This window comes from Arachis hypogaea, chromosome 3 (genome assembly GCF_003086295.3).
Source record: "Arachis hypogaea cultivar Tifrunner chromosome 3, arahy.Tifrunner.gnm2.J5K5, whole genome shotgun sequence".
In the NCBI taxonomy this organism is placed as follows: domain Eukaryota; kingdom Viridiplantae; phylum Streptophyta; class Magnoliopsida; order Fabales; family Fabaceae; genus Arachis; species Arachis hypogaea.
The window spans coordinates 24,052,823-24,074,369 of NC_092038.1; the positions used below are offsets into that span (position 1 = coordinate 24,052,823).

At 36.7% G+C, this 21,547-nt stretch overlaps 1 protein-coding gene across 1 annotated transcript; it reads left to right on the plus strand.

Annotated features, from left to right (window-relative positions):
- The first annotated feature begins 18,913 nt into the window (after positions 1 to 18,913).
- Positions 18,914 to 19,690, plus strand: LOC112774900 (uncharacterized). Its single transcript, XM_025818480.1, has one exon. The coding sequence runs from the start codon at positions 18,914 to 18,916 to the stop codon at positions 19,688 to 19,690; it is 777 nt and encodes a 258-aa protein (XP_025674265.1).
- The last annotated feature ends 1,857 nt before the right edge of the window (positions 19,691 to 21,547 follow it).

Here is a 21,547-nt window from a genome sequence, read left to right on the forward strand (position 1 = left end):
AGATTGTTCATATTTGAGCTAAAAAAACGAAAAAAAAATGGTGAATCAATTGAATTCTTTGCAATCTTTTTTTTTAACTTATAAAAAATTTGGGATAGGTAAAAGTATGCATTAAAATTTGTAATATCAAAATATGCTCTAAAAATTATTTTTAATGGATAAAAGTACATTTCAAGTCTTACATATTCACTAAGGGCATTATATTTTTTGTTCATGAAAAATAATCTTTGTATTTTGATATTTATAAATTTTTCTATATACTTATTCACAACAAACTTTTTGTGAATTTTTGTTCATTTATTTTTTGTTTTAATGAAAGTTTGGTTCATAGAAATTAATAAAAAATGGAATAATCATTTTTTTATAAAAAATATTTTATACTTAAATATATTCTTTTTTTATTCTATTTAATTTTAATTTACATCTAGACTTTTGAAATTTCACTTTTATCCGAATATGATCGGTCTTGTTTGTAGAAATTGGATATTAACTCATTTAAAACTTGTTTGTCATATAATATATATGAAGGGTGTGTTTGGCAAACACGGTAGAAGAAGAAAAGTACGTTACAGTTCTTGAAAGCAAAATTTTGATTTGGTTGATTTTTCTTTGTATGAACGTAGAAGTGATTTTATACTAAAAACCACGTTTACAGAAAGCAACCATTCTTAACTTTTACGTTTTACTAATGGACTTTTAGCCATAGATATTCAACATTTATTTTTTTTACCAACTTTATTTTTTATATATATTATTGTATTATTTATGAAATTCTTATTATTTCTCTATATGAGCTTTTTTTCCTATTATTTATTATTTTTGTTTTTATTAATTTTTGTTTGATATTATACACTTTTATATTGTGATTTTGTATGTTATATTTATCATTATTTTTTTATAATATGATTTATTGATTTCATTAGATAAAATAAATTAAACAAATAAATTAACTATAAATAATAATAATAGTAAAAAATTATAACATACTAAAAAAGAGTACTAAAAATATACTATATAAAAAACATATAAAGAAAAGTATAAAAAAATTGACATGCATAAAAAAATAATATTATAATTTAATGTCATGTTCTTTTTAGTAATTATCTATCTAAAAATAATTTTAACTAATATTATTCAAATAATATTTATTTTATATAGACGGTCACTATGTTGCAGTAAAGCCATGGGATGTGGATTTTAGGCCATGCGAAAAATCCTTTGGATCAACGCTGGTATGGATTCGAGTCTCGGGACTTCCAATTTGGTGCTACCAGGAACAAGCAATGCTGCGAATCGTTTCTGCAATAGGGATTCCGGTGAAAGTAGATTTGGCCACTAAGCTTGCAGAAAGAGGAAAGTATGCCCGAGCTTGTGTTCAAATTAATCTTGAGTTGCCTGTAATTAAATATATTATAGTGGAGGGTGTGACTTATGAAGTGGAGTATGAGAGTTTACAGTTGATTTGTGCTACTTGTGCACGGTATGGGCATGATAAATCGTTGTGCATGGAGAAAGAGTCCTTGGAAGGAAACGGAAATTCCTTTGGTGATGGAAAAAATATTGAATCCCCAACACTAGTGCCACACAACAATCATGAGATTCAAAAAGAGACTGAATCAGAAGCTCGTGATTTAGGTGAGAATCCTCGTAATTTGTGTGAGAAATTAGGAGTTGTTAAAGGGAAAGATGTGGTTATGGAATCATTGGCTCCTCACGTGCCTGATGGTCATGTTAATGAGGCATGCTTGGATGATGAAGAGGGCTGGCAACAAGTGCTGCGTAAGGGAAAATTCACAATGGGCCAGTCATCAGGTTTGAAGGACCAAGATGGAAAGCAGCACAAGTTTGGTTCGAGAAGGGTTCCAAGGCCCAATTTTCATGGTGATGGAGGCAAATCAATTGGCATTAGGATGGGGAAGCGAGAAAAACATGAAATTGCGCCATCTCCATCGCGCAGAACTCCTGCACGTCGTGGAATTTCTCTACGGAAGCGTCCTCGGCCTTCCTCCTTGCAGAACTCGCCAGTTGATAAAAATGGTGGCACAACGGAGAAAACTTTAGTAGATGGAAGCATGGCAGGTGTAGTGTCAGGAGGTCCGAAGGTGGCAATTATTAAGGATCAGAGTATGCTAGTACCGCAGGACAAACCACCTATTGAGGTTGGTGATTCTGTTTAGAGTTTATGTTCTTATTTATTCTGTCCCTATTATTTATGGATAGTTTAAATATGATTGTTTGGAATATTAGGGGTGCTTCTAATAAGTTAGCCCGGGTGCATTGTAAGGAACTTGTTAGGAAATTTAGACATGTTTTCTTTATTGTGGTTGAAACTCACTCCCCTTTTCAGCATTTAAAATTATTTTGGGAAAGGTTGGGGTATCACTCTGTTGGTATAGTAGAAGCAGAGGGGCATAAGGGAGGTATTTGGTTTCTATCCTCTATGAAGGGTGTTTGTTATAAGTTCATTGATGCTTTTGATCAGGGTGTTACTGTTGAGGTTCACTTTGATAATTTAATTTGGAGGTGTAGTAGTATTTATGGCAGTCCTCAATTTAAGAAAAGGGTTCTCTTTTGGGATTATCTTGTTGTACAATCCATGGTTTTTCAAGGACCTTGGATTGTTCTTGGTGATTTTAATGAAGTCAAATTTTCTCATGAATCTAAAGGCTGTCAATTTTCTCATCAAAGAGCAGACATGTTTGCTACTTCATTAGGGGATAGTGGTTTGTTTGATCTGAAGACTATTGGGAGGCAATTTTCTTGGTACAGGAGGGTGAAAAATTATGTTGACGTGGCAAAAAGGCTTGATCGAGTCTGTATAAATAGTAGTTGGTTATCTATCTTTCCAGAGGCTTATGCAGAAGTTTTAAATAGGCTTCAGTCTGATCATTGCCCTATTCTGGTGTGTTGTAAAGGTCGTCCTCAGCCTAAAGGGAATCGACCTTTCCGATTTGTTGCTGCTTGGGCTACTCATCCTGGGTATAGGGATATTGTGAACCAGTCATGGTGGTCTGGTAATAGAGGGATTCATGGCAAGCTTTCGGAAGTACAGAAGAATTCACTAGAGTTTAACTCGAAGGTATTTGGTAACATTTTTGTTAAGAAATGTGAATTAGAGTAGCAGATTAATTATTTACAAAAGCGTTTGGAAGTGGTGGATAGTATTTATTTGCGTCAGAAAGAGCAACAGTTGCTTGATGATTATAATAATACTCTAGTGCAAGAAGAGCTCCTATGGTTCCAAAAGTCCAGAGAGCAGTGGGTTAGGTTCGGGGATAGGAATACAAGATTCTTTCATATTCAAACTCTTGCGCGAAGGAAGCATAATAAGATTCATGGCCTTTTTCTCAAGGATGGAGTGTGGGAAACTGATCCAGAGGTTCTGAGTCAAGAAGCAGAGTCTTTCTATAAAAGCTTATTCTGTCATTTGGATGATGTTGATTTGGGTTGCCTTGGTGATGTGCCTCTTCCTTCTCTAAATGAGGAAGCTTGCAATAATCTTACGGCACCAGTTACTATGGAGGAAGTCAGAACAGCTGTTTTTCACATGAACTCTTTTAAAGCTCCGGGTCCTGATGGATTTCAAGCTTTCTTCTTCAAAGAATATTGGGAGATTATTGGTCTTGATGTTTGGAAGATGGTTAAGCAGGCATTCTCCGGTGTTACTCTTGATCCGAGAATGTTGGAGACTTTACTGGTTCTCATTCCAAAGGTTGAATCACCGGTATCTATGAAAGATTTCAGGCCGATTAGTCTCTGCAATGTAGTTTACAAGATCATCACGAAGGTCCTTGTTAATAGGCTTCGTCCTCATCTTGCGGATATTGTTGGCCCGCTTCAAGGAGGATTTATTCCGGGACGAGGAACTCCTGACAACATCATTATTGCTCAAGAAGTCCTCCACTTTATGAAGAAGACTAAATCAAAGAAAGGCACACTGGCCTTTAAGATTGATCTGGAGAAGGCTTATGACAGAGTTGACTGGAGGTTTTTAGCTCATACCCTTAAGAGTTTTGGTTTTCCTATTCCTACACTTAATTTGATTATGAATTGTGTCACTGCTTCTTCTTTATCTATTCTTTGGAATGGGAGTCGTCTGAATGGCTTTACTTCTAGTCGAGATCTTAGACAAGGAGACCCTATGTCACCCTATCTTTTTGTGTTGTGTATGGAGCGATTGGCATGCTTTATTAGTCATCAGGTTGATTTGGGCTTGTGGGAGCCGGTTGCTATTTCTAGAGGGGGACCAAGAATATCCCACTTAATGTTTGCGGATGACTTGCTTCTATTCTGTAAAGCTGCAAAGAGACAAGTGCAAAATGTGATGTTGGTTTTAGAGACTTTTTGCAAAGCATCTGGGATGAAGATTAATGTGGAGAAGTCTAAAGCGCTTTGCTCTAAGAATGTCTCTACAACAAGGAAAGAGATTTTCACTGGGATATCCTCTATCAGATTTGTCCAGGACTTGGGCAAGTATCTTGGAGTTACCCTTAGCCATTCTAGGGTGACTCGTTCAGCTTTCAATGGTGTCCTGGATAAGGTTCGGAGTAGGCTAGCAAGCTGGAAAGGGAGTTTACTCAATCGGGCTGGTAGACTCTGCTTGGTTAATTCTGTTGCCACCGCTATTCCCACGTACCAGATGCAGGTCTCTATTTTTCCCAAAGGAATCATTAGTAAATTGGAGTCTATGATGAGGAATTTTCTTTGGAAAGGACAAGTTGATGGAAGAGGATTGAATCTTGTTAGTTGGAAGGTACTAGTTACTCCAAAAAAATATGGAGGTTTGGGGATTAGAGATCCTTATTGTGTAAATATTGCTCTTCTTGGGAAGCTAGTTTGGACTTTTTTCCAGCAGCCAAACAAGCTATGGGTCCAATTGTTAGATGCCAAGTACCGATCATCTCTATATGACTGTTTTAGTTATCCTAAGAACAAGGACTCTCCCATTTGGAGGTGTCTTTGCAAGGCTTGGGAAGTGTTGAAGGATGGGTTTGCTTGGTGTATTGGAGATTTGAACCAGAATTTTTGGTTTTCTAGCTGGAGGAGAGAAGGACGGTTATCTAATGAGATGGATTATGTTCACATTTCTGATTCGAATATCCGGATACAAGATATTTGGTCGGTTGGTAGGTGGCATTTGGATACTCTTTATTCTCCTTTATCTCAAAATCTGAAAGGTAATATTCTCTCTTACAATCCAGATGAACAAGCAGGTCCGGAAGTGGGTTGGTATTGGAGTGGGTCTGCTGCCAAAGTCTATAACTCACGCAATGGTTACTTGTGGTTGTGTAAGCAACTGTTTGGTTGGGAGAAGCGGGAAAATTGGCTTTGGCTTTGGCGTCAGCTTGTTCCGGAAAAGCATAAGTTTTTGACTTGGTTGTGTCTTAAGGAGGCTCTTCCTACTGCAAGTTTTCGCTTTAGAAGAGGGATGTCGTCATCGGATAGGTGTCCAAGATGTCTTTCTAGCCAGGAATCGGTTTTACATTGTATTCGGGATTGTCCAAAAGCTCAGCTTGTCTGGCATATGCTGGATATTTCTTGTCATCCTTTGGATTTGAAGAACTGGTTTTTGTATCATAGCAGAGAGCATCCGTTCAAGTTCTTTTCGGGACTTTGGTGGATATGGCGAGCAAGGAATAATGACATATTTAATCCCTATGAAACTTGGCCTCTGGAAAAAGTGATTTGTCTGGCATTAACTTCAGAAAAGGAGCTTAGGAATATTTTTGAATTACAACGTATGTCCCTTCCCTCTACTCTAAATGGTTTTTGGAATCCCCCATCCATTGGTACTTTTAAGATTAATTGTGATGCTAGTTATTTTAGTTCGGGTGATAGTGTTGGTTTTGCTTGTGTTATTAGAGATTGTAATGGGAGTTGGCAAAGGGGGTGTTTGGGAATGATTGAGAGTAATAGTATTCTTCAAGGAGAATTGTTTGCTATTTGGAGAGGATATCTCTTAGCTTGGGATGTGGGTCAACGAAATGTTATTTGTGAGACGGATTGTGTGGAAGCATTTAATCTTGTTACTCAAGATGGTTTTGGGTTTATTGATCCATTGGTGCTCAAAATAAGAGATATCATGCATTGGAATTGGCGTGTTGACTTTCGTTTGATTATGAGAGATGCAAACACGGTGGCAGATACTATGGCAAAGATGGCGATGAAGTTACAACTTTCGCATGTGGAGCTTCTTTCACCTTGGGAAGAGTTTAAGAGTAGTCTTAAACGGGACTGCCCCTCTATTTAAGCAGTTCCTTGTTTTGTTTGTTTTATTTTTCTTTGTTTAATTTATTTCGGTCACAAAAAAAAAAAAATTTTGGTATAGAGTTACCAAACATAAACCATGTTGACACAAATTTACGTTTTTTCAAAATCAATTCTATAAAATTACTTTCATTCAAACTTTAATTTGACAAATCACAATCCAAACACACTTATTTTAGTCTCTAGTATTTTCATTAAGTTTTAATTTCGTTACAAATGTTCTATTTTTATTCTAAATATTTTATTTTTTTTATCTTTATCTTCCCGCTAAAATTAAAATTTTCTTTCAAAAATATCCTTTGCTCCATTTGGAAAATGAAAATACAATGAATTAAAAAATTTATCTACATAAAGAATAAATTAAGGTATCTAATTAAGATACAATGAAAATTAAATCATGGGATAGATATTTTGAATAATAGATAGGGTTTGACGAAAAACATGATTATGTTTTGAATTAATTTATCTTATTTATTGATTTTAAGAGAATAATAGTATACGTGTTTGTTTTATTTAATTTACAATATTTTTATTTTAGTCATTTTATTTATAATTACATTGTATTATATTGTAATATGTTGAACTATATTAATCATATATGAAGAATATTATACAAAAATACAATATGTATTGAATAATAGAATATATACAGACTAAATAAATTAGGAAAGAATAAATTTAAGAAATTTTAACAAAAATGAGTTGAAATGAAATTTCAGGTGGATCATAGGAGAATTTAAACTAGTATTATTCTATGACGCATAGTATTATAGCGTCAAACATACTCACATGACACCTTCTGACTAATTTTCATGTGTCTCTTCTCAAAGTTATTTTTGGAAAGTGATTATATATTAATGATAAAATTTGTTAATAATTAATGATTAATTATATTAATTTTATTATACATTCAAATATTTTTGACAATTAAGTTTAATTAAATTAGTTCAAATCCAATAAAAATCAGTTTTATTAATAAGAGCGTGAATACACGTTCCAATTTTCCAACAACTAATGTGAACATTCATATCTTTCTTCTTCTTCGTATTCTTCCTTTTTCTCGGGCGTTCTTCCTTCTTCTTTGCATTCCTCTTTTTCTTTGTGTATTTTCTCATCATCATCGTTCTTTTATTGTTGCTGTTATTGCAGCGTTTTTTTTTCTCCTTTTTTTCTTAGTAATTTTGCAGCACTGATTTTTTCTTTTCTTTCTTTTAGTTTTATTCTTTTTAAGAGAGTGAAACATGAAGAATTATGAAAAAATAAAATAAGAAGATGAAGAAGAAGAAGCAGTAAAAGATAAAGAGTTTTGAATTATGCAAAACTTATCAAAACAGATAACACCAAAATTTTTAACAATAACAGATAAATTTTGTCATTTTTACACCAAAGTTTTGCTACAAAAGTATAAAAATATCTTTTTTTAAGAGCATTGCTTTTCATATTAGATTTGAATGAACATATTTGTAATGTATTGTAATTTATCAAAAAAGAAGATGAGGAAGATGATGAAAAACATGAAAAAGAAGAAGAAATAACAGAAGATGAGGAAGAGAAAGAGGAAGAGTTTTGAATTATGCAGAATTTATCAGAATAAATAACACCAAAATTTTTCAACAATAATACATAATTTTTTTAATTTTATACCGAAATTTTGCAACAAAAATATAAAAATGTCTTTTTTAATGTTGTATTTTTTTTCTGTTGCTCTTATTTCTTCTTTTAGGAACATTACTTCTCATATTAGATTTGAATGAACATTTTGTAATGTAATGCAATCTTATTTAGTTGAATGAATGTAGGTTCATCATCTTTCTTGTAATTTTACAGCATTATGTATTTTTTTTTTCTTTGTTTGATTTTTTCTTGTTTTCATTTTTGCTAAGAGAGTAAAACAAGAAATATGAGAAGGTAAAATAAGAAGGAAAAGATAAATAGGAAAAATAGATGTTGACAATGAAAAAGATGAAAAAGAAGAAGAAGAAGTAGCAGAAGATGAAGAGAAGGAAGAAGAAGAGTTTTGAATTATGCAGAACTTATCAAAATAAATAACACCAAAATTTCTTAACAATAACACATAAATTTCTTAGTTTTTACACCGAAATTATTCAACTACAGAATCATAAACTACTAACAAACTACATTAACTAGATTCGAATCACACCTCAGCCACTTAATTCAATTCAAAACAATAATCCAATTTGCCCTGGTTCAATTGATACTCTGAACTTGAATAATTCATTGTGTTTGAAAATGAAATACCTGTTCAAAGTTGATTTTATTACTTGAAAAATTTGATCCAAATCTTCAAATCAGATAAAAGAGCATTAATCTTGAACAAAGAGAATGCAGAGAACGAAAAGAATACAGAAAAAGAAGAGAGCGTAGAGAACGCAAAAAATACAGAGAAAATTCGAAAAAGAAAACGAAATTCGGATAAAAAGACAGTTATATATATTAGTGCGTTAAGTTAAAAGTTTGTTAGAGATAGTGGCGCGTGGAGATGAATTAGATTAAAATTATTTGTTTGAATTTGATTCGTTAACTGACTTGGATGTAAAAATTAATTATAATTATATATAGTGAGATTTGTTAATAATTTTAATATTATATCCTTTTTTATAATATAGAATAATTGCATTGATTCTTTCTTATATCTCCATGAAATCATGAACATTATATGTAGAGTGTTTAATTTACATTACATAAGTGCTTGTTCTAGAGCAAAATCTTTTGTTTAACTTTTTAATTTTTTTAATTATTTTATAAATAATAATGCATTCTTTATTTTTGGTCTTGTAGGCAATTATTTTTTATCAGAATTATTTACAATACATTATGTAACACCCTACCACACATAATTTTATGCTTAAGCTGTAAAATAGAAGTGGTGTAGTATTAGACCTCTAAAAATAAAACATATATACGTATAATAATTAGAAGAATATAATATTTAAAGAGTCTTGAAGGATAATTAAAGCAAAATCGTGAAATTAAAAACGCAACACTCAAGAATAACGTTTACTTGCATTTAAAGAAAACTTAGATACACATATATACAATAAGGGAGGAGGGTCAATGATACAAAATTCAAGCTTCGAGCTTAACCCACGAAACTAAGGCTAGCCAGAAAATATTTATGTACATACATATAAATTCCAAGTCATAAAGTACTCAAAATAATCCTAGTTCTCCATCAAAAGCCTCTACAAGGTACAAGAGCTAAGCAAAATAAGGAGAAGTCTATACAATATATATATATATATATATATATATATATATATATATATATATATATATATATATATATATCAAAATAACCCAACAACGACATCCCAACTCCGCTGTGCCAGGAACTCCAGACGTCTAGCGAAGTGCCTCTCGACCTGCATCTAAAAAACACAAATGTCCATATAGAATGAGAACTGGAAGTTCTCAGTATGGTAAAGGTGCCACATACATAAGATATAAGGTCTCGGAAAAGTCAGAGGCAATCCTAGAACTCCCACGCTCATATTATAAAACTTAAGGATTTTAAAATGGAAACCATAAATAGGGTGGTTCTCTAAGATTCTTAAACTTAACCAAACCCTAACTAAACCCCTCCAAAATTCTTCTCCTTCCTCCAAAATTCTCCAGAACACTAATAGAGTCTCACATACAAAGGCAAATACATTTAGAGTACAGTTAATGCAGGTAACAAGTATAACAAATAGCATATTGATTCACATAGGCAAACCCAATTAATGCACAAGCAACCAAAACAAGCATATGCATATGATGTATGCATGTCCTATGGCTGATGAGACTCATCTGTCAGTTATAAAGCCAACCCGACATGTCCGGCTGCTAAACCCTGGACAGTCTCCCGTGCGCGCATCTCCAAGAGTCTATGCATAGCTTTTTCTCATTCAAAAATAAATTATGGTCATTAGGAGAATCTTTGGGGCATTAAAGTGTCCGACTACATCTTGCAACGTAGGGTCAATAAAGTATCAAGTCTCGACCTGGAGCACGTGGTGGCAAGCCACTGCATCTTATCTAGAAAAACTTGTATATCAGATAAAGAAGTGCATAAGCCACATTCAAATTCAAATTCATTCATTCATATCATCATGGCCAGCCAATTCATCATTTATTTTTATTCATATTCATTCATTCAATTTCATTAAGACCATATACCTCATACATACCCAATTTCTGCACTTTCTATTCATAATTCATCATGTCTCAAGCTATTTTCACCTCCAAGTTACCTCTTTTTCATAACTTAATCTCTTCACTATACTTAAAACCATCATTCAGGGACTAAAAGAGTAATCCTAGATTGAATTATATGTCACTTATTCAAACTAGTTTTGAACCAATTGAAAATTATGAGAGTTGTACTTCACACACTTTTTAACGCATTATTCTTAGTTAGATTAAAAAGTCATGAGAAAGTGTTTTCAAGCTAATTCCAATATTAAATTTTTCAAAGTAATACTAGAATCTAAAATGGAGTTAGAATATTTTCCAACAGTTCTAATCTTTAAGGGTAAAGAACAAAAATTCAATCACGAAATAGATCAATATAAAAACCTCAAATAAAATAAAACACTTAGATTAATAATCCATAAAAAGAAGAACAAAGCTGTAACACCCTAATATTCAAATCCTTATGCTCGAGTCATAAGTCAATGATATTACGGTGGTACGACTCTTAGGTGGATTTTTAAATATATAAACATAGGTAATTTCGAAAGGAGTATTAATCGAGAAGCCTGAAAAGAGTAGAAATAAAATCGCGAAGACGTATCACTCACGTTTCGACAACGAAAAGATAAAACGTGAAGCCGAAAGCGATATATGGACAAGGCATAAAGGAGATTAAGAGATAGATAACAGATAGATATATATAATATAAGTAAATAGCCACTAGTCGCGACCCGCGAAGTTTAGGCCGGCTAGGGTACAGTATGAAAGTAACTGACAACAGTACATCCTAATCTCTCCCAAAGGAAACATAAGAGCCTCTATAGGCAAGTTCCAAAAGAGTTCAACACATAATATAATCTTTTCAAAACAAAGGTGGAGAGATTCTACGGAAAACACAAAGTAGAGAAAATAAATATCTTCGCCGTTTCTCAGACGAACCGCAGCTCACTTCTGAGCACCTGAACCTGTATCTGAAAAACAAGAGATATATACGGAATGAGAACCCCGGGCCCATGGGTTCCCAGTACGGTAAAAGTGCCAAATAAATACAATGCACTGCAATAAAAACTCACTAAGCATCCTAAACTCCTTTTCTCCAAGTATCCAGCCTAGATTCTCATTAATCCATGAATAGGCATCTGTCGTAAGGGGATACTAAATCTAGTTCATGTTACACATGTTTCCCAACTCGCTGATTCTTACACGAATCAGACTCAGAATCATAAGCAAAACCATCACCAGTTGTTCTGTCTCAGCAACTCTATATCAATACATCATACCCTCGCCTGGAGCTAGTGAAATCACATCACTGCGTCTACCCAGGGGGCTCAAATTATCTCATTCAAAAATCATCATCATGCAATCGCATCACCAATTCATCTCATCAAGAACAACCCCCAACATCCACCGACACCAACATGAGGGATCTCTCAGTTGTACAAACACAAGCAATACAGACAAGTAATACACAAATAAGGTACAAGTAGAACAAGTAGCACGTAATCAGGTAACATAGCATGTATGATATAGAAATCCAAAACAAATAGGCAAACCCAAACAATTCAAACATATGCAAATGATGTATGCCTGCCCTATGGCTGATGATATCATCTGTCGGTTATATAGCCAACCCGACATGTCCTGGTAGCTAACCATTGGACAGAAACACCCCTTGCGGAGCAAGTAGGTTTGAGCTACAACCCCCTTGCTACTACCCGCTCAACCCAGAGCCAGTGGAACAACCACTACTGCGGCTACTACCCAGGCGAGTGTTTAAAAGCTCAACCTGGAGCGAGTGGATTCACCACTACTGCTGCTACTACCCAGGCGTCACAATCTCTGACCTGGAGCAAGTGGGACGAACCACAACCCTTGCTACTGCCCAGGTATCTCAAACATATATTCATTCAATCTCAATTCATATTATCAATCCTCATTGTTATCAAATCTCAAACATTAACCTGGAGCAAGTGGGACGAACCCTAACCCTTACTACTACCCAGGTATCAGAGTTACATTCATTCAAAACTCCATAATTAACTCATTTATCATAAACATCATTTTTCGTCTCATACCCGGAGCAAGTGGACAACGCCACTGCCTACTACCCGGGGTTACACATCACATTTCAACATTTTCCATTATTATCCATTTAACACATTCATTCATTAATCATATATGCATTTATACTCAGCCATAATCAATAATGGCTTTGCCGTGACCCGGCAATAACTCAGCCATCCGGCTCATGGTTCAATCAAGAACCAGCCATTTATCAATAAATATAGCCCTTCGGCTCATGGCATACACGGTACTCCTACCGCCATCCTCCATGTCTCATATAATCATCGTTGATCACCATTGATCATAACTTTTTCCCTTGCTTCACTCGCAAGTTACCACATCCCCTAGTTCCTTTCTCATTACTAAGCATATCATAATGATTTAATACATAAGGGGTGAGATCGGAGGCTTAGAAGTATGAGTTTTAGCTTTTAAAACTCAAACATCAACTTTGGCATGAAAACAATGCCACGCGTACGCGTACTCCACGCGCACGCGTGGATGGCCTTAAAAATTCATCGACGCGCAAGCGTCATGCACGCTAACGCGTGGATTAAAAATTTGCCAAATCGACGCGCACGCGTCAACCACGCGTACGCGTGGATACTCTCGTGCCCCAGGCACAAAGCTGGCACAGTTCTGGCACAACTCTCTGGAAAATGGCTGGGCATTGGGGTGCAGCACTATCGGCGCGCCCGCGCACATCACGCACACGCGTGGATGGCGCTTTCTGGAAGATCGGCGCGTACGCGCCAAGTGCGCCCACGCGCAAGGGGTTATTCTGCTAAAATTTTTCTGAGTTAAAAACTGCAGAATTCACAGATTTAGACCCCAATCTTCCAATGGACATAACTTCCTCATTTTAAATCATTTTTCATCCGTTCTTCGAACGGCATGGACATCCCGGATCCCATTTCATTTCTAAACAAATTTGGCGCAAAACAGAGATCCGTAGTCCAAGTTATGTCTCACCAAAGTATGCCCAAAAACCATATTTTTCATAAAAACCACAAAGTGCCATTTCAAAACAAACCATTTCCAACCCTTTTCAAAATCAATCAAAACATGCCAATTTCATCCCTTTTCTTTGAAATCAATTGAAATGTATCAAATTCAACGTCAAGCCTCCTCGACTCACACATTGACACATTACCACAATTCATAAAACCGCCATATAACCATTTTTACCCATTTCAAACAAATGACTAAATTACAAACACATCAACATGTCATACATCCTTCCTCATCCCAATTTTCAACAATACTATTTCGATTCAACCATCATTATACATGATCAATATCATACTCACTATCACGTGGTTTCATCCCCAAATCAACCTCAATCATTCCTCAAACATATATCACAACATACATATCTCTCATGCATTATCATACCATCAAGGCATCAATAATCATGATCACATATATGACCACATAACATACCTCAACCAAAACCAAACATACCTCATCTATACAATTTCACCCAAAATTACCAATTTCCACACTCCAACTCCTCAAACCTCATTATTCAATAACCAACCCAATCATTCATATATTCATTATCTGAAATTCATCCAATCACTTGTGTCATCATACAATGCACACATCAACTTACCTTACTTACCTCTTTTCGGCCTCTGGCCCAAAATTCACGGCCTCCGGCCCAATTTCACAATTTAAATGCATAAACCACAAATCAATACTCATTACCCAATATATCAAATTTTCAATACACCAAGCATACAAGGCCACACAATTCTCAACCCAATCATCAATTCACATTACATACCAACTATGCATATTAGCACCAACCATTTACACAATCCAAACTTAATCCTAGGGGCATCTAGCCTAGGAATTCTCATCACACCACACGGTACTTAAATGAAACTTAAATCGTACCTCTTGTAGCCAAATCAATTGAGCCTCTTCTTTAGAAGTCTCCACCAACCTTAGTCACAAGCCTCACCAAAGCTCCTCAAGCAACACCAATCTCCCAATCGTGCACCAAAACCATCAAATGCACTAACATAACCAATATTACATACATACATCAACCTAGGCCTCATAAAGATGATAAATCACAACGGTTTGAGCACTTCTTACCTCAGCCCATATGAATTAGGGATAGAACCCACTTAGAATCTATGTTGGAGTATCCCTAAACACCCAAAATCACAAAATTTCAACACTAACTTCCCAAAAACGTGTAACAGTGGGGAATTTCGAAAACTGGGCAGAGATGAATGGAATACTCACCACAAAACTTAGATAGAATTGTAGAGGATGAGAAGAGCAACGCGTGACCGCAAACGGCTCGTCAATCGGAGCTCCGTAGCTCAAGTTATGGTGGTTTGAAGATCAAAGAGGGTTAGGTTTTCTCTCTTCTCTTCTCTCTCCCAATTTCAGCGCCCAACACCCCTTCTTTAGGGCAAAATGAGCTGAAATGCTCATAACTAATGTTTATATATGTTGGGTCTTGGGTCCACTTAGGCCCAGTTCACTTATTTTTGTCCGTTGGCCCAATTTTGGACCAAAACCTTTAAGATTAGCGCTCTAAATCGCACTTCAAATATTTCTACCTCCCCTAATTATAATTCCTCATTTCTTAATCTTATTTACTCATAATCAATTTTCTCAGCTGCAGTACCAGACAGGTCTCAGCCGGTACTGCCGGTCAAAATTCCACTACGCGCTTTTACGCAGAAAACTATGTCTTCCGACTCGGAAAAATTCACTGAATCCAAATATCACATTGAAATCATCAAATTCCAATCGCCAAATCTTCCAACCATATGCGCTCCTACTTAACTCATTATTTAATTAATTTCGGTTAGAACGGGTATTACAAAAGCTCCTAACCTTAACAGAGGAGATTTAGTTGCTCATAATACAGAGAAAACTAAAACATAATTGTAAAGTGTGATAGGATGTAAAGTGGTGTCCGTCGAATAGTTCCTTGGACTTATTTATTTTCTAACTTAAACCTAACTTTCAAATTCAAAACAAAATCAAATCAAATCTTTCCTAATTAATCTCAACTAAAGATGATCTTGGATTCTCCAATTGAGGTTGTTAGAGTTCAGATGGTGTGTTAGACTTCTTTACACCATTCTCTCTGAGCACAACGATATCGTTGTTCCCAGTATCACTATTCCTGGATGTTTCTTTCTTCTCATTCTCAACCATCACTGGCTTTGGTTGTTATATCTCTATGTTTCCCATGGTATACTCACGAGTAACATGACCATAAGAAGAGGATGCATTACATATCAAGTGAAGGCTCTCATACTCAACGTCAAAGATTCTATCATCCACTTCGACCGTGCATAAAATGGGCATTCTCAGGTTAATTTGAACACATGCCGTCACATATTTTTTTCTCTCTGCCGACTTGGTGGCTAGATCAACACAGAAGGGGACACTAACGGCAGAGACCACTTGCTTCATAGCTTCTTCTTCATAGTACCATAAATTTAAACCTTGAATCTTGATCCACACCATAGTAGATCCAAAGGTCATTTTATTAGGGCGAAAATCGATCGTCCAAGGTTTTATGGCAACATATGATCCTACAATCATCCATGATCCCCCAAAAGAGCCATTTCCTTATCTTCAGCAAGATCAAACTTAACCAAGAAGTAGTCATACCCAACATCCAACACGTCACAACCACCTTTCAATCTCCAAACACCTTTTAGTTTATAAATAAAAGCCAGGTAACTCATGTGTTTTCCAAGAACCTTGATGAAGATGGCGTCCTTATATGGCTGAGCAAGTGCTACCTTCACTTCCTCAGAGAAGATCGCTTTCGGGGTAACCACATCACCCTGCTTACCAATAACCTTGACAAGCCTCTCATCCACCAAAAAGGGATCTCTCATTAGAAGTTGAGGAGTAGAAAGACTCAAAACCTTATCTCGAAATGAGATATTGACTACTTTTTGCTCTCTTGTTCTCGTTCCTTCCTCAGCCTTTTTGCCCACCTACGAGCCACCGGATGCATCCCACCAACACTTTCTCCCTTATTTCTTTTGCCGGCATAACCAGCGCCCTCACCGTGTTTCACCCTCACACTCTCGCTCCCACTCTCTCCTCCGCTCATTTCAAATTTTTCTCTCAATAACATTTGAAATAGTTATTTAACAAAATTTATTTTTATTTTACAGTTATTTAATTTAGTAATTTAACCAAAAAGCATTAGTAACTTAAAAATGTCTATTGGTATTTTAATTTATTTTTATTTAAATATTGTATTTTGATCTGAGTTGCATATTAATTTATTTTTTTAATTTAATAGAGGCCTCGTCTCCTACTTTCTAGAAGAGTTAGCCACACTTTTGCACCACCGCTCACTAGACGCCATTCTCCCTTATTTGAAGGAGGCTGTGTTTGACGACACGGTGCAACTCAAAGACTTTGTGTTTGACAATACCCTGATTTCTGCATTCGTGAAGTGCTGGCGCCGGAGTCCCACACTTTTCACCTGCCTTGGAGTGAATGCATAATCATTCTGCAGGATGTTACGTACCACCTTGGGTTACGCACCAATGAAGAGCTAGTGGGTGGCTGCTTAAGCGATTTTCAAACATCATACCAGCACCTGACATGAGATTGGGTTGAGGATCTCCTTGGTGCTAGGCCTCCGCATGCTTAGCAGTAGGAGAAGCAAAGGAATGAGTCCTTTTCGATCAAGCTCACGTGGCTTAGGGACAGAATGCAGCATATGCCAGCTGGTGCAGATCCTACCACTCTTCGACAGTATACGAGGTGCTATATATTGCAGATGATTGGGGGTTACCTGATGACGGATAAGTCGAACAATCTGGTTCATATTAGGTGGCTTCTGTTGCTGACAAACTTTGATAGGTGTCGCAGCTTATCTTGGAGTTCTGCGGTGTTTTCTTGGACGTACCATTCGTCGTACTTTGCGGCACATCGAGCCACCAGAGACATTGTAGGTGCATGTCATTACTGATGTCTTAGATATACCATCAGTTTTCGGCATGGTGCAACTTTATACATCATAAAATGACTTACCAATATCCAATATTCTGTTGGAGTGCAACATGGAGATTCTAATGACATCCTGTTACGGCTTGCCTGCAATGCATGTAGTACTTTGCTCGATCAGACTCGACAACCTTGTACTCAGCACTCATCCGAATGTTGTAATTATTCACACCTGGCATGATAGTCTCCCTGCTCTTGAATTTATGTCCAATGCGAAACTTCATACTGCCATTTGTGTTGTAATCATCTCCCCCATATTGGAAAATGGAGTATCCTCATGCATCGCATTAAGATTCAATGTGTGATAATGGCTAGCTACAACAGACAACTTCGGAACTGGTTTCGAGGCAAGCAGAAGATATCGAACTGTTTCACCGACTAGGGTCTCTGGTACAAACACCTCATCATCCCTAGAAAAATCACTTTTGTTGCTGTTGGCGACGTATTCTTCATCCAATCCTCACTATCCACCTTCATGTGATCCACTAGACTAGCACAATGCAAAGGTGGTGTTGCAAGAGGTGGATCATCTTGGACAAAATTCGAGTGTTCAGAACCACTACATCACTTACCTCCGCAAAAAACTCTATAACTTGTTGGGTCATGATTCTTCCGTAGACATTAAACATCAAGTGCACATGCTCATCGCCCTCCAACCAAAAAACTCAAAGCCGAAATACTCTATTTTCCATCGGTGTTAACAATCTATACCCAACTCTTCCAATCTTTTTTGTCCCATTAGCACCCAAACTCGTCAATATTATGCTTTTCAACTCAGACAAAGAACCTAATTGACGAATGCCCAGTAAGATAGGATTATCACACTCGAAAACAACTCCATCGCCATTATTTCTCATGTGATAATTAGGATATACACTCACAAAAATATATATATTCCAACATTCTTATTAAACCTATTGAAAAAACAAGAAAGAAAAATGAATAATAAGAAGTGATTTGTTTATGACTAAGACTACTACCTGCAAATTCTTTTATATCTTAATTAAATTTATTATACTATATTTTATTTATAGTGTAAATAAATTTATTTTGACTTTATTTCATTTACAGTGAAAAACGAGATAGGTATATTATTAACTCTTTCACTTGATAAACAAAATACATAATGATACATAAAATAATAAATTAACTATAAATTACATACTTGAGAAAACAAAAAATTTAAATATTTATTTAAAAAAAATCCTTCTCCGCCCTCTAATTTTTCCTATAAAAATAAAATTGCACTGAACCTGTTCGCCCAAAACAACCATCTTACCATTTTCGCTCAGTTTCCCAAGTTTCGCATCGACGTTGGCCTCTCACCTATCTTCATCACCATTTCATTTCAACCCACACACCAGCAACAAGCCCGATGGTCACTCTCCTAGGCCCACCTGAAATCTATAATCGTAAACCACAATCCTTCCTAACCACCACCTCCACCGCCACCGCCACCGACAATGCCGCCACCACCATCCAACCACAACCACCAATGGGATTCACCGAAAACAACTCCGCGACCTTCTTGTTATCTGGCAACCCATGCCTTGACTTCTTCTTCCACGTCGTCCCCGACACTCCCCCGGACTCCGTCAGAGAGAGGCTCCACGTGGCATGGACCCACAACCCCCTCACCACACTCAAACTAATCTATAACCTCCGAGGCGTCCGTGGCACCGGCAAGTCCGATCGCGATGGCTTCTACGCTGCTGCCACGTGGCTATTCTCTAACCACCCTAAGACACTCGCAGCCAACGTCCCCTCCCTCGCCGATTTTGGATATTTCAAAGACCTCCCTGAGATACTCTACAGGCTTCTAGAAGGTTCCGATGTTCGCAAGAATCAGAAGCACCGGTGGCTTAGCGCTAAACGATCTAGCAAGAGGAACAGGTTAAAGAGGAAGCCAATCAAATCAAAGCCCTTAAAGAAGGTTTCGGACCCTGTGGTGGAGAAAGAGAAGGCCCATGCTTTGAGGGGAGAGAAGAAACTCGCCATGGCCAAGAGACTCCTCGATCGTTACAAGAGCGACGAGAATTTTTGTCTCCTGCACGATAGTGTCTCGGATCACTTCGCCGATTGTTTGAAAAATGATCTCCAGAATCTGAATTCCGGTGCGTTGACTGGTGGACGAAATTGTGATCAACAATAATGGCTCTTTAGCATGTGCACAAAAACATTAACTCAGCACTTTCTTTCCACAATCTCGTTCAACTAACCAGCAAGTGTACTGGGTCGTCCAAGTAATAAACCTTACGTGAGTAAGGGTCGATCCCACAGAGATTGTTGGTATGAAGCAAGCTATGGTCACCTTGTAAATCTCAGTTAGGCAGATCAAATGGTTTTGGGTTTCGAAAATTAATAATAAATAGAAAATAAAAGGGATAGAAATACTTATGTAACTCAATAGTGGAAATTTCAGATAGGCGTGTGAAGATGCTGTGCTCCTCTTGTATCTCTATTTTCTTATTACATTCATCCAATCCTTCCTACTCCTTTCCATGGCAAGCTGTATGTAGGGCATCACCGTTGTCAATGGCTACATCCCATCCTCTCAGTGAAAACGTTCCTATGCTCTGTCACAGCACGGCTAATCATCTGTCGGTTCTCAATCAGGTTGGAATAGAATCCCTTGATTTTTTTGCGCTTGTCATCACGCCCAGCCTTCAGGAGTTTGAAGCTCGTCACAGTCATTCAATCACAGAATCCTACTCGGAATACCATAGACAAGGTTTAGACTTTCCGGATCCTCATGAATGCCGCCATCCATCTAGCTTATACCACGAAGATTCTGTTGGGGAATCTAAGAGATATGCGCCCGGCCTAGAGTAGAACGGAGGTGGTTGTCAATCACGCGCGTTCATAGGTGAGAATGATGATGAGTGTCACGGATCATCACATTCATCAAAGTGTTGTGCAACGTATATCTTGGAATAAGAATAAAAGAGAATTGAATAGAAAGTAATAATAATTGTATTGAAACTTGAGGTACAACAGAGCTCCACACCCTTAATCTATGATGTGCAGAAACTCCATTGTTGAAAATACATAAGTAAAAGGTTCAGGCATGACCGAATGGCCAGCCCTCTCCATGATCAAGAGACCGAATAGTCAAAAGATTCAACTGTCAAAAGATGTCTAATACAATAGTAACTTATCCTATTTATACTAGACTAGCTACTAGGATTTACATGAGTAAGTATTTGATGCATAAATTCACTTTCGGGGCCCACTTGGTGTATGTTTGGGCTGAGTTTGATCTATCCACGAGCTGAGGCTTTTCTTGGAGTTGAACTCCAAGTTATAACGTGTTTTGGGCGTTCAACTCCGGATCATGACGTTTTTCTGGCGTTTAACTCCAGACAGCAGCATGTATTTGGCGTTCAACGCCAAGTTACGTCGTCAATTCCCGAATAAAGTAGGGACTATTATATATTGCTGGAAAGCTCTGGATGTCTACTTTCCAACGCCGTTGAGAGCACGCCAATTGGAGTTCTGTAGCTCCAGAAAACCCATTTCGAGTGCAGGGAGGTCAGATTCCAACAGCATCAGCAGTCCTTTTGTCAGCCTTTTTCAGAGTTTTGCTCAAATCCCTCAATTTCAGCCAGAAATTATCTGAAATCACAGAAAAAAACACAAACTCATAGTAAAGTCCAGAAATGTGAATTTAACATAAAAACTAATGAAAACATCCCTGAAAGTAGCTTAAACTTACTAAAAACTACCTAAAAACAATGCCAAAAAGCGTATAAATTATCTGCTCATCACAACACCAAACTTAAATTGTTGCTTGTCCCCAAGCAACTGAAAATCAAATAGGATAAAAAGAAGAGAATGTACTATAAATTTCAAAATATCAATGAATATTAATTCTAATTAGATGAGCGGGACTTGTAGCTTTTTGCTTCTGAATAGTTTTGGCATCTCACTTTTTCCTTTGAAGTTTAGAATGATTGGCTTCTCTAGGAACTTAGAATGTCGGATAGTGTTATTGACTTTCCTAGTTAAG